The sequence below is a fragment of the Cebidichthys violaceus genome, unplaced genomic scaffold, assembly GCF_023349555.1.
Source record: "Cebidichthys violaceus isolate CVI_PGR_0920_01 unplaced genomic scaffold, fCebVio1.0.p SCAF_4, whole genome shotgun sequence".
NCBI lineage: Eukaryota > Metazoa > Chordata > Actinopteri > Perciformes > Stichaeidae > Cebidichthys > Cebidichthys violaceus.
The window spans coordinates 17,653,863-17,679,946 of record NW_027176594.1 but is presented as its reverse complement, the minus strand read 5'-3'; the positions used below and the strand labels follow the sequence as shown (position 1 = coordinate 17,679,946).

At 40.8% G+C, this 26,084-nt stretch overlaps 1 protein-coding gene across 1 annotated transcript in view; it reads left to right on the top strand.

The window, feature by feature from the left end:
• The first annotated feature begins 2,378 nt into the window (after positions 1–2,378).
• Positions 2,379–26,084, top strand: part of helz (helicase with zinc finger) — a 47,160-nt gene continuing 23,454 nt past the window's right edge. The window contains 18 exon segments of the mRNA XM_068726522.1: positions 2,379–2,421; positions 8,657–8,902; positions 9,350–9,386; positions 9,845–9,969; positions 11,370–11,426; positions 11,731–11,779; positions 11,950–12,025; positions 12,719–12,917; positions 13,562–13,669; positions 13,829–13,970; positions 14,085–14,240; positions 14,517–14,787; positions 17,750–17,876; positions 18,033–18,245; positions 19,169–19,299; positions 21,993–22,172; positions 24,340–24,441; positions 25,807–25,985. Coding sequence (XP_068582623.1) covers positions 8,675–8,902; positions 9,350–9,386; positions 9,845–9,969; positions 11,370–11,426; positions 11,731–11,779; positions 11,950–12,025; positions 12,719–12,917; positions 13,562–13,669; positions 13,829–13,970; positions 14,085–14,240; positions 14,517–14,787; positions 17,750–17,876; positions 18,033–18,245; positions 19,169–19,299; positions 21,993–22,172; positions 24,340–24,441; positions 25,807–25,985 — 2,380 coding nt within the window. The 5' untranslated portion in view covers positions 2,379–2,421; positions 8,657–8,674.

Below are 26,084 nucleotides of genomic sequence, written 5' to 3'. Positions count from 1 at the left end.
GTGAAACTTAGAAATGAAGACAGGTTTCAGTTTCAGTGTGTGAGATAAGTAACACATAACTAAACTTAGCGAAGAGAAAAACTCCCCTTTTTAGTTTTGTTCCACTAACTGAGACGCTTGAGATGGTGAATCTAGATGTTTGCAAGTTGTAATACAATACAGTTCAAAGCAAGAATATTGAGAATCACATGTCTTTTTTGTGTGACCAATGTCTGTTTAAGTTGGTGTTGTCATGCTCTGCTCTGCTGCCCCTAATTTGTGTTCTTGAACTTTCATTTTCCTCCATCCACCCCTGCTATCAAACCTCCGGTCAAAGTTTTATCAAAGGTTACACTGAAGCTACAATCCACTACAGGTCTACAGTAACGAAGCGAGACGCTACAGTTGTTTGTGTCTGCAGCTAAGATATTCTACAATTTCAAATCGTATATTGTCTTGTGTTTTTGCGTGATGGATCGTAGCTCAGCGGTGGTGTTTGAAACAAAACAATACGGTTTAGAATGAACATGGAAAAGCCTCCTTGAAGGATCCTCGCCACCATAAAAGTCTCTCAGCTCCAACCTCCACATCTGCAGATGTGGCGGCAGGATGCTCTGAGAAAGCAAACACTGACCATTACGCGGAAGAGGAAACCAGGCAGGAAATTACATCACTAGCTTGACAAAAAATTTTGGTTGAAATATGAAACCGCTTTTGAAATGTAAATACATTCCTTTGCATGAAGAACTTGAAATACAGCATTGTCTCTATTGTGTTACCTGTTTGGTTTCTTTTCAGATCTAAACCATGCATATATATATATATATATATATATATAGATATATATATATATATATATATATATATATATATATATATATCTATATATATATAAACACAGGTGTAATTATAACATTAATTATGGCCCCGTTCCCTTTAGTTGGGCCAGGACCCTGGTATGTGTGCGCTGGCACACTGGAATGGCTGTGACTCCCTAAATAGAATGTATGATAGCTTGATCTTCTGTGTTGTATTGTAATAATACTGTAGTTGTTGAGCAATATTAACAACTTTGTTTCTTGGATCTTAATGGACGGTACAGTACACGGTGTCCATAGTTGGAGACTCACCAGCAATGTTTGTAGCATGTCAACCCTACAAACATTGGGGCCCTCTTTCACAATTTTATTTATACACTGAGCTATCAAATAAAGGCGAAAATGCTGTAAAAAAAAAAAAAAGTTTTTGCGTCTTAACTACCTGCACATACTTTAGTGAGAAACATTCATGACATTAATAATGCCTGTATTCCAAAAAGGTGGCTAGTTCCAGGTGCATATGTTGCCACAGGAATAGAGCGGTCATCAATGGTATTAGTTACAACGGGACTTTCCTGCTGACAGGTGGAAAATAAGTCTACAATGGATCTTAATGTGGAAAAGATTGAGTATCAATCACAGTGTAAGATCTGTAAGACTGTGATAAATATGGTCAAACTGTCCTCACTTGCTGTTTTCCAAAGGAAACAGCCACACCTGCTTTTATTACCACCATTTCTGAGATGTCTTTTTTTTCACAGTTTTTAATATGTCAATTCAACATGCAGCTTGAATCTTCATTGTTCGGAACATTTCTAATTCCTCACATAGTTTAATCCTGCATACACATACCGTACACACTATCATAATATTCATGCTCATTGAGTTATTGTTGTTAATCTTATATTTGATTTACCCTCTGATTCTCTTTTGTCTTTGCTCTGAAATATTGTCTTGCTATTTATTTATTTAGTTTGGAATGATGCCAGCCCCATCACCAGAAACTCTCCAGCTGTGCTAAAATACAAACTACATACTGCTGATGGCATCCCATGTGGAGTTTGATAAGCCTGATGATGACTGGATGGATGAAAATCCCTCTGATAGCAACAGTATCATTCCCTTTTGTTGTTTAGCTTGTTCTGAATCAGAAACAAAAACATGGTTTATCCCCAAGATATGTTGCTGCGTTTCTTTTAGCTCTCATGCCATGGAAAGCCAGTAGTAGTTGAGTGGCAAATGCGTGTTCAGAGCCAAATGTCTCACGTTAGTGTTTGTTATGCCTGGATACAAATATGCAAGTTAATAAGTATAAATTAAGTGGCTTTTTTATTCTCCCTGTTATGGAGAATTCAAAATTGTCACATTTGAACTTAATTTCATTGGAATTAACCGTAAATATCAACCACAAGTTGTATGTTTGAGGTGAACTATATCAGAAACATTTCAACACGAACGCTTTTCGACACGGAAGATCCCTGCCATCAGAGGCCACGCTCACACACACGCACGCACACACGCACGCACTAACACACAGTCCTCTCAACCTTCAGATCAGTACATCCCACTATGCTTTGCGATGGTCTGACAAGTGGATCCAAGATGGCGTAGAAAGTAAAGCTAGGTAAGTGTTGACTTCCCATTTTCAGCCCTTTCAGTTGTCTTTTTCACCGTAAAGCCACTGACATAAACCCCCTCCACGAATCATTATGATAACGACGAATGCTTTGAGTTCACGCAAGGATAACAGAACGATGTCACATCAATTATATTTGCCTAAACACCGTGGCAAAATTACAGGCCCGAGCCCGTTTTGTTTCGGCGAAGCTAAGCTAGCTAGCTAGCTAGCTTGCTAACATTAACAAACCAGCCAGCTATTCTTGTTGTGAGCTTGCCAGTTTGGTGCCAATAAAGGCCGTGTTTTGGCTAGCAAGCTAACTGTTAGCTACGCGTACTCTGGTTCGTGGCAACACTGTTTACCCTGTGCAAACGCGAACGGCAAGTTAACCAACATTTGTGGGGACATTTTTCAGGGCTTTGTAACGCTGCCGTCATCGCTCTGACTTGCAACAGTCATGTCAAGTTCAGTAGACAAACAACAGCTAACGTTATAACTCCAACGTTACCTACTGAAAGACCAAACGAGTCGTTTTTAACCTTTGCGGTTATTGGTGTGATCTCTCTCTCTCTCTCTCGATATTCACCTTTTGGGCTTTGTGAAATTTGGAAGTTTCAATAGCCGTGTTTTTCTGCACGTTGCTGCTAACGACACTGTCAAGCCGACGTTATTTCAGGATTAAAGCAATCGATGTTATTTTACAACTATCCCCAGCTATAAAATTAGCTTTCTCCTCCACTGTACTTCAGGCGAAGCTGTAGCCTGTGTAGTAGAATCCCACGAGTGGACACAAAAAAAACAAGCCAGGTGTCCACTCACTGTATCCCGCCAAACTATTTGTTGTTGCCCCCATGATGTTGCTGGCTTGCAAGCACCAACATTAGGTAACAGCTATTCTGACTTTTCAAATTAGCAGTGTTAAAGCATGCATACGTTTTAAAATAACCTCTGATAATTGGAGAAGGTACTGTGTTAAGATCAGTCACATGTTTGGTTTCATCTTTGACCCTATTTTCCATTTCCCAGCCACATACCTAGTGTGCTGGCCAAAGCAACATTCAACCCTCATTTTGCAGGCCTCACACATTGTACAACATTTGCTAAATAGATTCTAACGATTTTGTTGTAAAATAGAGACATCAGAGTTGCCACTATGATGGTAATGCCATAAGATGCCTCTTTATGTGAAGTATATGTTTCAAATGGTTTTGACATTAATCAAATATGATCTATACATTTCTCCGAATGCACCAGTACCTTTCTTCTGGGAACAGGGGTTGGACCAGAGTTTCTTGTTTAAGAAAAGCTATACGTGTTTTTATGGTGTGGTTGCTAAGACATTATTTCTCCTGTTTGGCCAGTTGCCATTATATGTGCATAGTATACAAGCATACATTATCATACAACCTACTCGTAACATAAAGTATTGTTCCTCATCTGAATCTTGAATTTTTAGAGGAAGTGAACTCGACAGCAGTTCACTTTTTTTTTTTTTCTTGTGGAAGAGATGAGATTGTGGAGAGAGCTGTAATATGTTGTGAGATACTTTACATGAAACACTGAAGTGTTTACTGTTTGGGACATGCAGTTGTTGGTGTGCTGTCTTCAGCATCGTTGGATTTTAGGGGGGGAAATATTGCATATTGCAAATATTGTATTTTTTTTTTTACCTTTGTTGTCCTCAGTGTTAATTATTTTTCGAATAAAAAAACTATGATAAATGGTATACATAAACACTAACTTCAGATGCAGTCTTTGTCATGTGTGCACCCAACATGTACCGTACGTTTGTTAGAGAAATTGTCTACATGTTATGGTCCTAAGGGACTGGCTGACTCGGCGGCTCTGCCAGTTGGGCTAGAGCAGCTGCTACAAGCATAGCCGCCTGTTGCTTAGTATTCAAAAAGTAGCTATCTGAAAAACTTACTGCAGGGTCAATATGCTCTTTATTGCAAAATAATGCCCAGGTGGCAGATGTACTCAGTTTTTCCCTCTTCTCGCATAGCAAGTTATTGCACATGAAATGCCTTATGAATGTTCTTTCATAGAAAGCCAATTCTCTACCAGGTTGTGATATTATCTGTTATTTGATATTTTCTTTATACTGCTAACTGAGCTTTAACATATAGGCCTAGTAGCTGTCTGTTGTCTCACTTTCAAGGACAGCTGTCACAAATATACCCCAAAATACTGGGCCACAGGCCACAAATTCACTGGTCCTTTTGAGCCAGTCATAATCAAAAGCTGAATTCCAGACTGTGGTGAGGGCCAGGATGGAAATTCAGCATCAGCTAATTGTTGTGGAATTTTAATTGGCAACCAAAAAGTTTATTTTGCCTGCCATCTTGGCACATAATAACTATAATGGGGCTTTCAAAGCAGCATTTTTGTTATAAAGGGTGTTTTTCTGCCAGCTTGCAATAAGCTGCAATGCCAATGGTGAAATCAGTGAGGTGGAAATAGAACCAAAAGTTACTAAACTATCAGTGAAGGTTGAGCATATTATTGCCCTGGTGTTCCCAAGCAGGTCATGGTGTACCATCCATATCTGTACTGGTTGGTGGGAAGGAGGGCATGTTGCTGCTTGCAATCTCAGACTGAGGTTTAGATTATTTAATGCTGCAGTAGTCAAAGTCAGCTTTATTGTCAATTTCTCAATGAGTTGAAAAAATGTTTCTCTCCAGTCCAACATGTATAATTAATACAGATAATAAAGGGCAAAAATAGAAAAGACATTGAGACAACATATATATATATATATATATATATATATATATATATATATATATATATATATATATATATATATATATATATATATTAAGAAATCTATCATTCTGTATTTAGCAGCAGTCAGACATAGGATAGGATATTTAGCAGCAGTCAGACATAGGGAGTCTTAAAAGAGAGGAGGGAGAGAGTTCAGCTTCCTGACAGACAGTATACGGCTATAGTAATTATCTTGCATCAACAATGGGTTAACACATTTTCACACTCAGTATTTAAGAAAAGGGAAAGCATCCCCTTTCAGACCAAGCCACTGACCTGGGCTTAACCAGCTCTTTGGTTAACAAATGCAACCGGCCCAGACTTTGTGATCCTTCTTCCAACCTTAACTTGGGCCACACACTGCTCGGCGTCGCTATGGAAGGGTGAATATAGGTTTCTGCAGTATTGAACTAGAGTTCATGAAGTGCAATGCTTAGTGGGCTGGATTCCTCTGTGCATCTGTTGAGCACTGCTTTGGGACTCAAACGGATGAGGATGCGACTTATTTAACACTTTGGGGCATACTTAGCTTTTTGTTACATGGGATTTGATTGCTGTCATGCTACTGTTAATAAGAATCTGGGATGCTTGTCCTTAGACATATTGCAATTCTTGACATTCCTTAGAGTTGATTCTCAGTTGACTGTGGAAAGCTGCAAAAGTGTTTTGCATAGTTTTTTTTTAATGAAATAAATTTTTATGATACAAGCCTTGTTTCTAACCAAAACCCCATTCACAAAAAAAAAAACCCATTGACTTGTGCATGGAATGTGAGCAGGATGCCTTCTCTAAACTATAGAAGCTGTGTAGAGGCATACGTAGATGATCAGAGATTCAGTATATAGGCATGCGTTCTCATTGGCACATAGATGGTGTTGACCATCTGGCTCTGTGGCTATGAAGTGTCACAACACACCCATTTCCTTCTGCACGCTGTCCAGCGCGCTATACTGCCTAGTTCAATAAAGGCTTCACATTCTGTATTATCAATTATGATAATGCCCCTTTAGTCTAAGCAGTCAGGTGACGCCAGACAGTTGACTCTGACTGTTTTTTGGCTTTGGAGCTTGAGATGATAAAAAAGTGTCTCACATAGGCTAGTGCTTCAGGCCTCTCATGTGATCACTGCTCTCTCAGCTTGTTGCATATGTATTTGAAATGTACACTGTGTGAGCAGAGGCCGAGAATAAAACAGGGGTGTGAATCTCTAAGCACCTCACAATTCGATTCCGAGGGCTACGTTGCCATTTATAAAACGATTATCGGATCGTCATCAAATTTATTTATTTCTATACAGGATTAATTTTTCTCGCTGTGACTATCTACTATTTTTAGAACTCCTATTTGTTATGAGTCATAATTCAAAGAGAGATTCATTTACTTCCATTATCTTTGTTTTTTATTATTACAATATTAGTACAAAATAGTGGAGACGTGTCAACAGGACGGTTACATTTTCCAACATATTTCCCAGAATTGCAAAGAGAATTAAATAAAAATAGAATTGTGCCCGTAGCAGCAACTTTGCTGCAAAAACAAAGACTTCAGAATGTTCTGAATTCCTTGACATAAAAAGCTGGCCTTGTTCACAAAGAAATAATATAGACATCTCTTCAACCATATCCTCAAATTGTGGGCAATGAGCGTTCTGTACCAGCTCTCATACAAAAACAACGCTTTCTCTAGAACATGTGGTAAAACACTACATTGAGTGACAGACAGAAAAACCGAGTATCATGTTTGTGTGGCAGATTCTGCTCATCTTGTTCCTAAATAGTCTCAATAGAGAAGAAGCATTAACAAATTATATTTGACGAAAAATCTAGTTTCTGGCTGACTAAATTAGGTTTATGTCTGACATTGAAATGTTTAGATGCTAAAGCCATATGTGTTATCTATCTATCTATCTATCTAGATAGATAGATAGATAGATAGATAGATAGATAGATAGATAGATAGATCTATATATATATAGATAGATCTATCTATATCTATATATATATATATATATATATATATATATATATATATATATATATATATATATATATATATATATATATATAGATATAGATAGATCTATATATATAGATCTATATATATATATAGATATATATATATCATTTAAAAAAAAATAAATAATTACTACATTTTCATTTCATTTTCATTTTCAAGTAATACCCTGTGATTGCAAGTTTGGAAAGATGTCTTATTATACCTCCATGGCCATAACTTTTGTCTATCTCTACATTTTTCTTAAGTGGATGAAGTTTTGCTGTCAGCTACACAACTTTGTATTGTTTAAAACAGAAACAAGAAGCATAAAGGGTCAATAAACGATCCGTCTCTCCCCAGGTCCACAGAGTGGAGCCCTCTATTTCTCTGATCTTCATTTCACTCTCTACGCTGGGGGACAATGTAGTTACTATAAGTTCATTTCCTGTAAATTCCATCTTTAAGCATTTATGGAAGGTTTTGAGTGTTCTTGTTATAAGAGGTGTGAAAAATAATCAGACTTATGCATTAAAGCATTTACATTATTTCACACAGTAATTAAAGTTCTCCGAAAACATGCAATGTGCTTCAAGACGTTTCAGTCGGATGCAGAAACGATGGCTGAAACTCTGTCAAGGTTGAGTTGGAACGTGAAGCAAACGAATGGGATGTGCCTCACCAATAGTTGCGTGTGGGTGTACTGTAGGTTTTATTTTCTCAGATTGTATAACCTAATATGTTTTCAAATAGTCAGTATGGTCTGACCTATTTGCATGTCTCCTGTTAGACTAGAAGCTAACACACAGCCAGTGAGCATGCGGAAGGTACCTAGAAACAACCGGTCTTACTGACGTACATGCAATGCACTGCAATGCCATAGAGAGAAAGGAAAGCCTTGTGAAAATGAGAAAAGGCGTAAATGTCCTAGTTTTAGTATGATATATCGCAGGTTGACACTGTTTCTGTGCCTTGGTTGACGGTTGTGTTATTTCAGATCCTGTGGTAAAAAGAAAACTCCTTCTAGTCTATTGTGAAGTTTTCTGTAGTGCAGAGTTTTATGTACAATCTCTGGTGAGAGGCGTATCAGTCTTCAACTGTTTTTGTAAAGCCTCTCTTCATTTTGAATATAATGGCATCATTTAAGGCATCATTTTAGTTATGTTTTGGTGGTGTAGCATTTTAATGTTTTGTTTTTTTGAATACAGCTAAATAAGCAGTGTCTACATTTTGTTTTTTCCTGTTTGTTACAGCGATCATTTGAAGGGTTTCCAATCGAGTGCTATATTGCAACTTTGTAGACATGACGAGTGCCGCTTCCTTCACCCAGTACATTGGCACATTTTGTCACTTTGATGTGAGTTGCAGTGGCCGATTGATACGAATCTGGATTTTTTTTTCTTCTTCTCATATTGCTCAACCCTGCTGCAGAAAAGATGTTCACACTATGTCTGTCTTTCTCGTCTTTTTCTGACTCTAGACGTTTTGTCCCTGAGTCATGGCGGACAGGAGAGCGGAGAAGTCATGTGAAGAAGCCAGCAGATCGTTAGCCAGGCGGGAGTACGAGGCGGCAGTCAGCCACAGCACGGAAGCCCTGGTGGTCCTTGCACCGCAAGCCCCACCCTCCGGCGCCCCCGTCCCACCCAGCCCTCCATCCCTTGTCGCTGCCGCCGGACCCCTCCGCAGCCGTGCCCTGCTCTATCGAATCGCTGCCTTCTTACAGCTGGTGAGGACCGCGGCTGTCTTAAGCGTTTGTTGCTGCTTCTGAGCCGGCATATCACAAAATAAAATATAATTTTCTCCTATTCCAAAAATATACTCATTACACTGAAATGATGTAGGCTGATCATTGTGCTTTAAATCCACTGTTGTACTTCTAATCACTTTGGTAAATTACCATGAAGAGAGTGTTACAAATGAGAACAATGAACCCTACTTTCTTCCTCATGCCACTGTTATATTCAATTCCCATAGCACTAAAATTACACCAGTTACTTAAGCCCTAAGACTATGGAAACTACTTAAGTCTGTAATGATAGCGTGAGGGGCTCCGCCGTGAGGCAAAGATAGCCATTCGTGGAGCTTATGTGAAGCGCTGACCCTCGAACACAAAGGATTCCCATTTGTTATGGTTACTTTTATATAAAAGTGTTTTTTATTCTCCTGCCAACAGAAAAACTATGATGAAGCAGATGAAGACTGCAAACATGGTGAGTAGAAATTCAAGTTGGAACCATCTGCTGACACGGTGTACAGTAGTCGTGTCTTTTAACCTAGTGGCAGACAAAGTGTGTGTGTGCGTGTGTGTGCGTGTGTGCGTGCGTGTGTGTGTGTGTGCGTGCGTGTGTGCGTGTGTGCGTGTGTGCGTGTGTGCGTGTGTGCGTGCGTGTGCGTGTGTGTGTGTGTGTGCGTGTGTGCGTGCCAGGGTCAAGGAAGAGCCATGTTCAGACATGCCTTGGTCTCAGTGTAGCAGAAGAAATCTTAAATTTGGGCCCATGTAATTGCTTTTTAACTGTCTTATTGGGTCAGTGTCATGGCTTCATGACAACAATGCTGTAGAAAACAGACTTGTAAACAATGTGTTGCATATATTGAAATCAACTTACCTCAATGTATTGACTTCATTGTCTCCCTACCTGTTCCCTGTGTGTTCTTCTTCCTGTCCTAGTCCTCGCAGAAGAGATGGCTCGAGGTGACGGTTCGCTACAGGCCAGCTTGCGCTTCATGCTGTTGGATGGCAGCCTGCAGGAGGTGGCCAGCATCCTCTCTAAAGCCTTGTATGGGGAGCCAATGGTATGATGGATGGACAATGGAAACCTCACTGGATGTTTTTAAGGACATGAGAGGGATTCAAACATTGAATGTTAATGAACATGACTTACTTTCACAGTGATCTGAGATGCAGTGTGCTTAGTGATCAAAGATAGTCATAGTCAAGTAAATTTATATTGATAAAAAGTTCCAACCTAACGTTGGAATGACTAAAAAGTTTACTCTGACATTGAAAAAGGGCAGCGTGACAATACATGTCAGATGAAGTGAGGTGTAGTGCCCTAACTATAGCAGGGTTACTTTGTGGATGTAACAGACAGAGAGTCACTTTATGTGTTTCCACTTTCTCTCCTGTCTGATGTTGCCCTCCCTTCAACATGCATTTTGCTGTCAAGGTGCCTCCCCCAAGGTGCCCCCCCCCCCCCCCCCCCCCTTTTGCAACCACTTCCTGCCCAATTCAACACACGCACACAAGCAGGTATTCAAAGGTTGAACTTGTCCCCAAGGTCATCCAACATTTTTATGCAAGTGGGGACAATCCTGTTTGCGATGCAGATCTCTATCTCCCTCCCTCTCTCACAGGCAAACATGATTCTGACACAGCTTGGGCTGATTAACTTTTCTCATTTGACTGCCTTTTTCTTTTTTTTTCTTTTTTTTTGTTGGCTTGTTCTAAACGAATCAGGTGACTCAAATCAGGTCCATGTATATGGATTTAAAAACCAGACTAGAGAAGCTCTGCTGGGATCTGTACTGTAAGAGCTGACACAGCTGCTCATTTGGAGTAGGGTCAGTAATAAATACAAGATAAGCCCTATTGGACACATTCTGTAAAGTTTTGATTGACATGCCTACACTACATATTTGAATGCGTTATCCAACCAGATCTGCCCTCTTTATTTGGCCTTTTGTTTATTAAAGCCGTGGTCTTTTTAAAGGTAAGTCCTCAGTGTCAGTTTCGGGTTATAAAATGCATCTGCCATAGAAAATGACCACCGAGACCCTGAAGAGTCTCAGAGCTGGATTCAGGTGTTGGGTCTGGCAGAGAATCCACCCACAAGTGACAAATTGAAAGAGCAAGATACAAACTGAAAGCGCTTCATCTAAATAATGCATGAGGTTAGAAGTTTCGTGTCACTTGTGTCCCTTTGGCATTTTTTGATGCGTAGCGGGTACAAACTGCGACTTTTCAGTCGACGTCTCTCGCTGCCGGTTGGTGCAGCAAATATTCACACATGTGGTGCAGCTTTTAAACACCGGGACGGTGATGGATTTAAATATTGCCGGTAGATCTAGAAATGACATGATGAATATGATTACACCAAGCAACATCTGGCTGCTTATTCCAAAACAGTGGGGTTTATAGTTATTATAAACAGCATTTTGTAGTAATGAAGATCCTGTCCTTCCTTCTTTCACAGAATGGCATTGTCGCGAAAGACCTTTCCAGATTAAAAATGCTCTTCTCAGAAGTAGAGGTAAGTGCCTCTGGTTGCAGGGCTGCAAACCTTCCTGTTGTGCTTTCTTTCGTGTTCATGCCTTTTGGTGCTTGCTGGTTTTACAGGTGATTTGGTTAGTGCTGGTTTATTCTCACGTTAACTTAATTATTTTGTGCTCCTCTGCTTAGCTTGTAGCTAGGCTAGTTGTGGATGTATTACTCATTTGTTTGTAATAAGTCCAGTGGTCCAACTGCTTGTACGGCCATGTTAGTCATTCACACAATAGTAGTGATCTTTCTGCCCCCACTTCCGCCCACCCTAACCGATCTTTGTCTCCTGTCAGTCGATAAACAGGGAGATGGCACCTGAATACACGGATGACCAGGAGGAAGGTGAGCCAACCTCGTTTTCAAGACTTCCCTCAACTGCAGTAGATATGATTCATGTTTAGGAAGTCTTCCATCAGTTGGCAGCTTGACAGCACATTCTAAACGGGCTGGCCGAAGCTAACTAAAGTTTTGTCTTAGTGTCATATTAACCACATGGCTGTGTGTATTTGCAGAGTTCCAAGATGGCTGGCAATTCCGGCCTCCTCCCCGAGGAGTCACCAGCAGTGAGGAGTACACCCTCTGTAAAAGGTAATGCAGACTGGTTGGTAATTTCCACACAAGTGTGAGTAATGAAGAATTTGATTCTCATCCAGAATATTGCTGAGGGGGATTTAATATGTCATGTCTGCATGAAATACAGGCATTTGGTAATACAGTGACTAATATAGCTTTCAGGAAGTAATGGTGTTATTCAGTTACACTGAAGGATATTGAAGTATCATTCGTACACATCCTGGATCTTTGTGTAAAATGACACCGATGAATCTGCTGATTTTGACTTTGTCATAGCTCCAGTACATGTCTTACTGCAGCACCACCAGTATAATTTACTGCTGCATGGGTTAGACAGTTGTATTTAGTGGTGTAACGGATCGTTGTCGATTCGTTATACCACCAATTTATGAAATAAAAAATGCATGAATACCGTTTTGGCATTAAAAAAAATTATTTACATTTTTTTATTTTAGAATATTAATTTTTTCCCCGTCTTATGAATCTAATTTCTAGTATCTGTTGTTAATTTGATTGAATAAATGCTAAATGCCAAAATAGAGTTTCTTAATTTACTATAATATCAAACGAGATAGTCTCACTCTGGGAAAGCTATAACTACCAAACGCTTGCTATTCTTAGTGATTTCATGACGTCAAACTATTGGTTAAAATTGTCACAGAGTGTTTCTTTAGCATCAGCTCAGCACACAGTTTGTCTCTGCTGCAGGTACTTGGAACAGGGCCTGTGTCGGTACGGGGCCCAGTGCACATCAGCCCATTCTCAGGAGGAGCTGATGGAGTGGCAGAAGCGCTATGCGTCACGCCTCATCCGCCTCAAACAGCAGCAGGAGAGCAAACACTTCACCGAGAACTACATGGAGACCCTGATCGAGAAGTGGATGAATTCCCTCTCCCCGGAGAAAGTGGTGAGTGCACGCAAGTTTAAAAGTGGCTCAAATGACAGAGAACAGACAAAATAGCATGCCATGGTGAGGGCTCACTTTCCCAGAAAGGCCACCCAAACACAAAAGTGTGTATGGTACTGTGTTGTGATTTTATTAAAAGCTCTTCAAACTTTTATAACACCCTCACCTTGTGAATCTAGTGGGGGCAGTTACAGTACCGACCACTTTGTACAACCCAGCAAATAGGCCAAGCTTTTTGTAAGCACAGACCAAACATTGGCTGCCCTGACTGAGTTGCGTTTTATTTTTAACGTACCAGTACAGCTGTTCATGTGCGCTGCTGTTAAGGTAACACATAGATACACACCCCGTTGTTTCTCCCTGCTTGCATATTCTCATTTAATAACCTACGGTACTGAAGCAGCAGAATGTTACTATACCATATCTGCAGGGTAAAACTATCCATCCCTGACCCGGTCAGGACGGTCTCAAAACATCAAAAGTGACCGAGAATTTAGTGTCAAGAATCATACGTCGTTATGAAGCCTACATTATGCGATACAGATGAACGTTCCTAAAGGTTGCATTCATTTATAGATTTTGCAGCAGTGAGTACATTTGCAGTGATGGATTCTGTCTAACCGTGTGTGTTTTTCATTTTCCAGCTAAGTGACTATTTAGAAGGAGTGAATGTAGAAACCAGCTCCAGCCTCTCTGTTACCGTCGCCACCAAAAAATCAGCACACTCCTGGACCTTCTCCTTCTTGTGCAAGGTAGGATGAAATGTTTAATACCAAGCAGATGTACAGATTGAAACGTTTTCATGGTCTAACCAGATCATTTATCAGTACGACCTGCCGGTGCTACTTGGTCCTCATCGTCTTTCGTGAATGTTCTGATTGTCTTCTTCCTATCTCCGTCTCCCTGACCAGCCGGCTAGAAAGCTGTATCGCATCGCCCTGCTCTACGATGCCCACCGACCACACTTCTTCATCACAGGTGTGTCATCTGGGGAGCGGCTGCAAACCCTCCCCAACGGGTGCCAAGAGTGGACTCCAGGAGAGGAAACGGGAGGTATGTCCTATTCTGTTATTTTGGTGTTTTGGTTACTTATCTTGCATCGATCTACAGCTTGTGATGTGAATTGTGTTATGAACGCATTCACGCTAAACTTTACTGTTCCGACAGTGGCAGCAGACAATGGCATGGACCACTGCGTCTACAAGGTAGCGGTGGGCTTCAGCACGGAGATCTTTGGTACCTTCCGACAGACCGTTGTTTTTGACTTCGGCTCAGAGCCTGTGCTGATGCAGCGGATCATGGTGGACGCTGCCTCAATTGAAGGTATGATCAAAGCAAGAGGGTTATCTAGAGGTCTTTAAAAACTGTAGTCAATGTATATTAAATGATGTAAAGGAGTGACACAACTGTAAAAATCTAAATCGGCCAAGAAAATACATCTCTACAGTTGGTAAAATATGCACTTACAGTGGTAAATGCTGTCAACCACCCTCTTGTCCTGTTTTTTAGAATGGGAATTTGTAGTTTGCTGGATGCACACATAATTGTGTATTTTTTTTGGGGGGACAATAAACATCTCTCCATCCTTTTTGTTCTCAGACTTGGAACACCTGATGGCAGCCAGGCAGCAGCTCTTGATCACTGCAAAGCGCTGGGACTCTTCCTGTAAGACCATCGTAGAATTCTGTCCTAATGAAACGATGGCCGACCTGGAGCGAAGCCTCCTCTCTCGCTATCAGATCCCTCTGTCGGCAGACCAGCTCTTCACTCAGTCAGTCCTGGACAAGACTCTGACCAAAGACAACTACCAGGCCCGGCTGCATGACCTGCTCTACATAGAAGAGATCGCACAATATAAGGAAGTTAGCAAGTGAGTAAACAAGTATCCTTGTTTTCTTCTTACTCTGATCGTAAAACTGATTTTCCATAACTGTACATCATAAAGCCTGAATAACACTGATTGACATATGTGAGATTAAAAACATCTACATCAATATATCAGCAAAATGTAAACACAAAATGTAACTACATATAAAGCAGTGTATCTGTAATACTGTAGTACTATCAATTCAACCGCAAAAGTTCAATGCAGACAAAAATGAGATGAACACGTATAGCCTAACAAAGACTCACAAAAATATAAATAAATATAATAACAATAAAATGAATAAAATAACATTAATAATAAAAATAATTACCATTCTGAAGTGACAGCAGGAACAAACAACCTAGAGTGGAATATATCTTGGAAAACAAAACATTTGAAAAAATATTCTCAACACAAGATTGACTTACTAGTCTTTCCTGGAGCTTTCAAATTTGTAATGTGATTGTGCATCCCGAAAGTCATCGGGATCGCATAAGAAACCACTTCAGTGACGAGTCAGACCCGTCTACATCACGGTCCTCTTGTCCCGTCAGTAATGTGGCTAAAAATAACGAGGATTACTCTCAAGAATACAGTTTAAACAACTGCTTGTTGTGTCGGCCTCGCCTTACTCGACACGGCAACTACTAAACCGTTGATGATGGTTTTAATGCAGTTTACATTTTTTATAAATATGCAATATATTAATACAGTTTATTCATCTATTGATTATTTGTAATCTGACTACTTAGAATGAGCAGTCATTGTTACACAAATAATAATAATAATAATAATGTTGTAAGATATCAACCCACCACAAGGTGTCAGACTTGACCGTGTGTGTGTGTGTGTGTGTGTGTGTGTGTGTGTGTGTGTGTGTGTGTGTGTGTGTGTGTGTGTGTGTGTTCTTCTACAATGAACATAGATTTTTCTTAACTTCTTTACCTGCTGCTCCACTGGTTTAACTTAATGATATGCTAATTAGAGGTATATACAGAGTATATGCTTAATCCCATTTGCTTAATCAGTACAGTGCTTTAAATTTCTCTGCTTTCATCTTTGCTCTTAGTTTGGTCTTGTCTCATGACTCTGTGTCATTTGACTTGGTAAGGAAGTAGCCACAGTATGAAATCTGCTGCATTCCCAATGTGCATATGAATAATCTCTCTGCCTTTTTAAACCATCCATGTCCTGGATGTTCTAATGCTTTTCATGGCTGATTGAGTTTCAGCGGGAAATTTCCGGGCTAAGTGTGGATTCTCTAACTTAAAACATCTCTCTGAATAATCTCACATTAGATTTATTTCACCAGATGTATTTCTTACTTGATAAGAGTCATGTATCAGTAGGTCAAGAGTAGCGGCGCAACGGGTCATAAAACTCATGGATCGGATCAAAAATCGGATCAGCACAAGAGAAAAAAGGGAGCAGATATAACTTTTATAGATCCCTTATGACATTTGTTTTGCCCCTGATACTAATTGCAGATCATTGATGATCCATAATGGCAGATCCCTTTTGTTATTAGATTATACAGCCGGTCTCCAAAGCTCCAGGCTTTTTTGCCACCGTCCCAAACATCAATTCAACCGCTCTGTCTGTAAACCATTAAAAATTAAAGTGATACTTATGCTTTGTTAAAGTAATTTATAGTGTTTTTCATTAAGTCACACAATTCAAATTATTAGGAAATTAAAGATCTTGTCATTAATAGTTATATTGATGGATCATAAGCTGCTTAGAGCTAGTGTAAACGGCTCATAATTCATCTCTAATATCTATTTATGTTGTTGTGAAAACATCTTCAAACAACTGGATTCATTCAAGTTTCTCACCAACACTACATTTTACGAGATTACATGTGAACACATCATGATAATGTTATACTTTCGACCAATACTCATTTTCACTGAACAGAGCCTGAACGCATCATAATGTGAGCGTCTGTTTTTGTCTCAATGTTTCTCACTCTGATGCTAAACCATAACAAGAAACTTCAAAAGACCCGCTGGTTGAGTAACATCACTGGTTTGCAAATACATACATAATGTGTTAACTCGTCTGCGTATGTCAGTCATTCATCTGAGTTTCTCACCAGTGTTGCTTCCTATTTCATCACTTCAAATCCAACAGAGACCAGAGAGGCAATCTAATACAATCTGGATCTGAAAGAACCCAAAAGTGCATCCATTGTCCACTCAATGTGGGCATATTTAGGCTTTGTGTCAATTGTTCTTCTTCAAAGCACTGACATATACAAAAATGCCAGTAAGGAACCTAAACATTTACTAAACAAGTACTTTTAAGGCTTTTACAAAATGACAGTAGATAAGTATTTTTTCTCAACTCATTTGAGCTATATTTGCCCTCGGACCTTGTGAAAACGTGCTTGTGCAGGTTTTGCCTCTGTTTTCACAGTCTCATTATCACCACTCTATCATCACCACACCAGTGTATAACTGATTGTTTTATGTGCGTGCTGCAGATATCAATGAATGGTATTCAGGTTATTATGGAGCCACTGTGGTGAATCAAAGCTCAGAAGGCTTAAATGCCTGAGGCATGCATGCATGCATGAACCTGTTATGATCCTCTTTCAGTAGGTGTGTAGGGGGTTGGTACAGGGCTGGTAACACTCATGGCTAATATCATCAACTACTCTTTATCCATTAGAGAAAAAGTCCTCCGCCACTTTGATGCACTGACAGGTCATCAAATGAGTCCAGACCGGCTTCTCTTTAGAGGAAATGAATGAACAGTTCCAGGGTTAAAATGTCTGCAGTAAAGCAACGATAAACAAGCGACTCAGTCACAGGAGAACATATTGTAATATTTGTAATAGTTTGTCAATAACGCACCACAAAACATTATCGTGACTGACATTTTTTACATTGATTTATAAGCGAGAGGTCTGAAACAGCATAACCAAATGCCCATGTCCCCCCCCCCCCCCCCCCCCCCCCAGGTTCAACATCAAAGTGAATCTCCAGCTCGTCACCAGCTTCATGCTGACCGGCATCTCTGTTGGAGCCAAGTATGCCCAGAACGGACAGCTCTTTGCACGCTTCAAACTCACTGAAACACTTTCTGAGGTAACTGGATCGGTAGAATTGTCAACTGCAGTAAACATTGATGGCTGCCTTTTCACTCTTTACTAGTGTCACTACTTATTGGTGGCCTAAAGGTGTCAGCTAGCTACCTCTTCTGAACAGTGTTTTTAAAAAAAAAAAAATATTTTTTTACCTCAGGACACATTGGCTGGACGGCTGGTGATGACCAAGGTGAATTCAGTCCTGGTGTTGCCATTTGGCCGTGAAGGTCACAGCAGCCATCCGCCGCCCGGGGTCAAAGAGCGTGTTTACGAGGCCGTGATCGAGGAGAAGACCAAGGACTACATCTTCCTGAGGATCTGCAAGAACTGCTGTGATGAGCTAGGGCTACTGCCTGACAGAGAATTACAGGTATGAAGTAGGCCGCTCTGTTCTGAGGCATGAGGAGTGAGAAATATCCCTTTTTATTGAAGGACTCTACCTTCAGCCGCCCCGGGTTGATATTTATCGCTCCTCCTGCCTGAACGTCGGCAGATGAAGCGAGCCGTTGTGTTAACATTTATCATAACAACCCACATCCTATCCCTGAGAGCATCTTCTTATTCTCCTGGATACGCTGCTTCTGCCTGCGTACATGATACAATTTCATTTCCCTATCTCCTCTGTGGGTTCTTAGAATATTTCCCACAGCCTTGTTCTTTCACGCTCGTCTCGCTATCGCATATCTCCGACTTTCCTGCTCTTGAATTCGTTGTTTATTTCTCTTTCTTGCTTTGTCTTTCCTTATATCTCGTTCTTCTAATTTCCACACTCCTATCCCAAAGGCATTGCATACTTTACAGGATACCTGTTAGGATTGTGTCTCAGTTTGAATGATGACAAGGCCTTCCAGCAGTAGAAACCAACTCTTAGTGATTACATGATAAAGACTGGTATAAGCAAAGCGATTGAATAGAAGTATAAGCAACCACGGCAAGGTAAAAATAAACAACATTGTGCAATTGGCACTTTTTTCAGATACATTGACAAATATGTCAATGTACTTAGTCCTATTTTAAAACTGTAGATATAATGAAAATATTGCATATATTGCGTTTATTGTGTTTGATGGAAGGACGAGACTCATGAGCTCAAGTTAAACCAAAAATTAATGATTCCCATTTTATCCAAAATGATACAACCCTAACAAAAAGCTTTTGTGTCTGGGTTATTGTATTTGATTGGACTCCTCTGCATTGCTTATAACATAGTATCCCTGCCCTGTAGATGGATATATAATCTATAGTTAAACCAGGGTTGCTTTGACTAAGCTCTCGGTATTGTTTCTGCGTCAGGTGGAGCTCCAGTTCCAGCTGAACAGACTGCCACTCTGTGAGATGCATTATGCTCTGGATCGCATCAAAGATAATGGCATCCTTTTCCCTGACATTGGACTGGTCCCCACTATCCCCTGGAGCCCCAACAGGTGTGTATTCCACCACACACCACACACACACACACCACACTCACCGCACTCACACCACACACACGTCGCTGTTAAGGGCTCGTCCATAAGTTAGATTTACGTTGAAGGCAGCCATCAATATTTAATTCTCATTATGGTTTTCACCTCCTGTGTCTCACTCCATTGATCCAATGGGAACTCCGTGATACTTTACTGGAAAAACTGTCAAATAATGATCAATTAGGTCAGTGAAAATGAAATTTCCCTATACCCACACAACAGATGGTTTCATGTCGCTGTATGCAAGAGGAAACCTTCTTTCATGTCGCAGATGAACAGTGTAGCTGCTGCTTATCTAGTCTCCGAAATATGATCGATGTAGACTTTTGTTTTAATTGGACTTTGGATGAGTGTGGGTGTTTCATTAAATGTGGCCGACGGAGTGAATTTAGCTGAAGTTTAAACGCATTGTTTTCACAGTTTCTTTCTGGGGGTTTTGTTTTGAATTATAACTGCAGTGTTCAGAAAGAGATACACCCTGCGCCGTGTGTTTTTAATATAAATACACACTCTAACCACGAATGTACAAAACACAATAGTGAATAAAAGCAGTGCATCTTGGTTTTGTGGTTTGAGGTTGCACCTTACTAGTGTACAACATTAACATTTTAATGGTCATTTTGTGTTACTTTATTCAATAACATAAGTAATAATAAGCCCGATGTGGTTGAATTACTGTAGTAGATGAGCTACTATGCCTCTCACTCCACTCATTGATTGAGAATTAAGATGTTCTAATAAATGTTAAGATAGAGGTGGAACACAAGCAAACAGATACTTAGGCTGTAAATGATACATTATCAAATGACATACATATGGGTATTCGATTTTCCACCACATCTATCAGCTTTATGTCCTTTTTTTGTTGTTTGGATGCCAAAAAGTAGTAAATTAACCTCGCGTACGGAGAAGGCTGATTTGCTTATCTCGCCCTTGATTGCGTTTGTGGAGAAAGTAAAGTCGGAATGGAAGAGTTGAGGTTTTTTCGTCGCTCCTGACAGCACCCCATTGATCTCACACACTCACCTCTGTTATAAACACACACACCTGAACACCGAGATATCTCCCAGCCACCCCAACTATGTCTCAGTTGGAGCTCAATCAATTGCTGTTGGTGGATTCACAACTTCAGAGGATGCAGTCTTCATAATGAGGACGGTGATGCTAGGATACACACACACACACACACACACACACACACACACACACACACACACACACGTGTGCTGCATGCATGATACCCTCACACTATCGAGAGTACTGCATTACATCATGTATGTGCATCCCTTTCTCATCTGTATTGTTTGAAACGCATCCACCCACATTCATGTGAAGGATGTGTGTTGATGAAAACAAAAGTGGAAGTTTGTTAAATGGTAAATTAACTTGTACTTAGTACTAGTCTTTGGACCACAAAAAGCGCTTTTACACTACATGTCATTCACCCATTCACACACATTCATACACGGATGACGGGCTACTAGGGGTGGGCAAACAAATAATTCTTGGATGCATCGCGATTTTTCTCTTGAACGATTATGACGCGATGCAGTAAACTCCAAAATGAATTAAAACTCAATTCTCAGCGTTATGAGTCTGTGACACCGGTCTGTCCGTTCCTTACCGCTGCCCTTGAACGCAACAGACGTAATACACATGCGTCTTGTTTACGTTCTTCCACCCGACTAGGGAAGGGCAAAGCGAATCAGGAAATGGATTGTAACTTATTTTTGCTGTGGATTTGCAGCCCTGAGAATCGGAGCTTTCTTGCCATGTTGCACACTTTGTCTCATTCTACAACCAAGCTAAAGTCATAGTCACTGAGGAAAGCAGGGAGGATGGTCGTAGCACGCTATGCGTGGACATCCGTTACCACAGAATCTAGTGTAATCGTAGCTGTGCACTTTAGAGAAGTCTGTTATTAATTTGTGAATAAGAGCAGCTTTTTATGTCAAATGACTCAGAACATGCTGAATTATGTGTTTTTACTACGAGGGTGCTGCTACCGGCTCAATGTTTTATTTATTCTCCATTTGGTTCTTTTTGCAGTGCAGGAAAAATGTAACCCTCCAGTTAACACATCACTTCTATTTGTTACTAATATTTAACTAATATAAGATAATGAAAGTAAATCCATTCTTTTTTAAAAATTATGAATCATTACAAATAAGCAGAAAGTCACAGTGAGAAAAAATAAATCATGTATAGAAAAATTGATGCATCAAGATGAGTCGATGATCATTTTATAATCACATCGTAGCCCTCTGAATCAGAATCAAACTGCAAATATTCTAGTAATCTATTTAATATTCAATTAGATTGCGAGATAAGAATTATTTTTTTAAGCTACTTGAATCCGAAACTCATTCAATACTCCGATACATTGTTAGTGAAGTCTTGTGATTGGTTGAGATGCTGCATACATTTCCTGTCATTATGTGTGAGAATTGTTCTCACTTTATCTCTGTCCCACTGAGGTCAATTAGATGAACAGAATGTTTTCTTTGTGTCTCATGTTCAGAGCGATAACTTGTTCATAAGGCAATAGTTTATCTAAATGCTTGGAAACGGCTACTTAGACAAAATAAATAAATGAGTAAGTTCATTAAAAGTAGATTTCTCTAATAATTTCCCCGTCCTCCCTCCGTCCTCAGGCAGTGGGACGAGCAGCTGGACCCCCGTCTGAATGCCAAGCAGAAAGAGGCCATCCTGGCGATCACCACACCCGTCACTATTCCCCTGCCCCCGATCCTCATCATTGGACCCTACGGCACCGGCAAGACCTTCACGCTGGCACAGGCGGTCAAGCACATCCTGCGCCAGGACCACAGCAGGTTTGTTCATGTTTGTACTTGTTTTGCTACATCATTTTTGGCCACTAGTAGGATATTTGCACATCCTTTACAATTTGTTACCTTCCTTAAGCCCCCATTCTCTCTAATTTCTCCCATCATATCTATTTATCTGCTTTATTTATGATCAAAATGTGATGCAGTGTATCGGCCTTCCTGTTTTGTGACAAAGGATGGGGTTTGTCTTTTAACCAGCGCGTCTTGAATTTTGGACAATACAGTCATGTGTCTCAAAGCAAAGCCCTTTGTAATAACACCGCTGTGTGATTTGATTTTGAAAAAGATTGTTTATTCTTCAGAAATGACTTGTTTGCCCTGATAGCAGGAAGCACTGTCCTCTTTCCTCTCAGCACTTGGGAGGTGTTTGGTGTCGAGATGGAGATGAATTCGGAGTGTCTCGGCATGTTAATGGGTGTCAGTTTAAGTGCTGGCGAACTCGCTACATGTGAAGTCAATTTTCAGTCTTTGGTATTGACCAACAAACCTGTCAAATCCCACACATATTGTGGTCATTTTGTGCTTCACGGTAATTGAAAAAAAATGTTACTCATGAACTCATCAATCTTCTCTCTATTGCCAGTTTATTAAGATCACCTGGAGTAGCTAAAACTAATAGTCGAACACAAGTCCTTTAATAAATCCTACCTTTATGATATTATAATGGGAGTTGTTTATAGTATTGAGTGTATCCTAAAATTACACCTCTCAGTATAATATAGTACAATTCAACAGTGCATATTTTAAAAATTACTGATTTCCTTTTGATTAACCATCTTGAGAATGAATCAACAACCTGGACGTCACAAGCCTCCTTCTTTTAGAGTAGCCTGCTATCAGCCGCTGTGAAATAATGGGGGCTATTGAGTGTTTTTAGGAAGGGGAATGTAGATGTGAGCAGGTGTGTGTGTTTGCGTCGGCATAAAATTGGCATCGGTCATTAAAGCTTCAGGTGCCAAGGGAGGTCAGTCGGAGGGTGTGATCGGGCTTTGGCTGAGCAGTGACCTCCGCTTCTAACTCCAGGGCAGTGGCAGCCTTGGGTTTGACATTAAACGTTCCAGAAAACACTGACTGAAGTGTCAAAGCTGTGCAGTGTGTGTTTGTGCTGTGTTGGCGTATGTGCTGTGCTGTGCTGTGCTGTGCTGTGTGTGTGTGTGTGTGTGTGTGTGTGTGTGTGTGTGTGTGTGTGTGTGTGTGTGTGTGTGTGTGTGTGTGCTGTGTTGGCGTATGTGCTCGGTAGTGCGCGTGTGTCACCACTCGAGGACAAAGAGTGCGGGGCCATTTGGATGAATTTGTGTCATTTGTGGTCGGTGCACACGGTTAGTTTGATCATCTTTCCTGGGCTGGAATGCGGTTTCCCACGAACCGTAATCCGATTAAATCACGTTGTATCACTTCAGTTTTGCCACACAGTGTTAAGACGTCGCAAGATTTCCTTCGATCATCATTTTTCCTCATTAGTTAGCTCCCTCGCTGTGTGCAGAGACCCACAGGAAGTCCTGCAGTTTCTTGTGTTTGAAGCGAAGCAATACAGCGCAAGAACACGCTTAGTGCCCCGGCCTTAATGAAAAATGAATGCAATACCTCGGACAGTGTCCCCTGAACAGAAGTTCACATTTTCTGTTTGAATAAGGGCGACAGGGTTGTATACATGGAATGTCAAATGAAAGACAATGTGTAGCAATGTAATATTCATTCCTCATTTCACTTTGAATGCACTTACTATTCTATCTTTAGGATGAATTATAGATATTTTAAAAGTCGCGACAGGGTGAAGTGACCCCTCTGGACTGCTCTTCATACTGTTTAAATGATGAAGACGTTGTATGGATCGTAGTCGGGTGTACCTAATGTGTGTTGTTGTACATGTTAAATGCTCCCAGCTTTCTCTGCATTGCTGTCGCTCGCCGTGAGGTTTCACCACCGTTTGAATGGGTATCTATAAAAGACGGTTTGAAAAAAACTTTTGTATTAGTCATACAAATTAAAGGGATCCAGCGCATAAAAGCAGGTTGAATGTTAATGTTGTATCTAATTAAGCAGATTGTTTTGGCTTTATGTGCTTTTGAGATTTCGTCCGCTGAGTGTCACAGAAACGGTGTACCATGCTGTGCCTCTGACATTGACATTGTTTTGTCTTCTGTCTCTACAGGGTCCTGATCTGCACACACTCCAACAGTGCAGCCGACCTTTACATTAAGGACTACCTTCATCCTTACGTCGAAGCAGGCAACGCGCATGCCAGACCTCTCAGGTATGGAAGCACACTTGCTTAAAGAAGACTTGACGGCTACGGGCAGAAACACGCTTTGTGTGTGTGTGTGTGTGTGTGTGTGTGTGTGTGTGTGTGTGTGTGTGTGTGTGTGTGTGTGTGTGTGTGTGTGTGTGTGTGTGTGTGTGTGTGTGTGTGTGTGTGTGTGTGTGTGTGTGTGTGTGTGAACAGCAGTTTAAAAGTGCCATGGTGTCTTAAAGCAAACACGGTGCTTATAAAGGTATATTTTAATATACTCTGTTTGCATTTATATGTCCTATTTGCTGGCTGCAGTTCATTCAGATTTTGAGAGGCCCTTTGTGTCAATGAGCCACGTTTCGATAGTATATGCTGTAAAGGCATTAAGACCCCAGCTTACCTCCAGATGACAAAAAATGAACACGTGTATATTTGAGGTCTACAGCCGCCCGAAGCACACCTTTGTCTTGTAGTTAACCACAGTCATGACTTGGAGCAGTCCTAGCTGGTCTCCTGTGAGCCATATAAAACCCTTGACCTTGTATATAAATGCTCTGGTATGTAAAGGGGGCTTTTTACAGAGTGAATTAGGTTCGATAACATATTTAATACCATTATTTTGACTCCGAAAAACAATGGCCTGCCTTTTTAAATTGCCTGTACTCCAGTTCAGGTAAATTGGATCTTTTGTATTCAGTGGCTGTTGCTTTTCTGTCAGAGGAGACCATCCCAGCCGGAGAGCATCTGTATGACTCTCGCTCATCTGTGCATCAACTAGATTAACATTGTTAGAAAGCCTGCAGTCCGAATAATGCATCCTTATTATACAGAGATTGTGTTTGGCCCACAGCAGTGACAGACATTTGCTAACTTTAGAGACTCTACGAACTCTCCTGCATTTTGAACTCAACCTGAAGGCAACAAACAAACAAACAAACAAACAACTTCCTGACACTGCATCAGTGATTCAAATCACATTCCAGCAACCTCAGAGGTCACAAATGACAGGAAAGCAGTGTCTGCCTTGACCAGCCAGGGCTTAACCAGGCCGCTGTTTTTTGTTAAGCTCAGGGACAATGGGCAATTAACATGAGTGTTTTGTCTGATTTCTGTGGATTCCAGTGTGAATTGCCCCTTAATCACTGTAGCAACCTCCTCTCTTAGCTCCCCCTTGTCTACTTTTGGATGAGTGGGCTCAGTCAAGAGCAAAGACCCTGTATGAATATGTAGGGCCCTAGTGTGGAAACGGACTGACCAACATCACAAGGAGGCAAGAGGCTTGCCTTCCTTTCTGTACTTTGCAGCCATGCATAGAATCTGATGAAGTGGTCCTCCTTCAGTTGTTTCTCTCTCTGCTGACAATTCTCCTTTTTGTCTCTCTCTCTCAAGGGTATACTTCAGGAACCGCTGGGTGAAGACGGTTCACCCGGTGGTCCAGCAGTACTGTCTCATCTCCAACACACACATCACTTTCCAGATGCCCACAAGGGAGGACATCCTCAGGCACCGCGTGGTGGTGGTCACCCTCAGCACCTCCCAATACCTCTGCCAGCTTGACCTGGAGCCCGGTGAGTCGTATGATATGTAGTCATCTCGGGTGTAGTGGCAGTCTAAACCACCTTCATTTCCTGAGGGGACAAACACCATTCACATTGTTCAGAGAACAC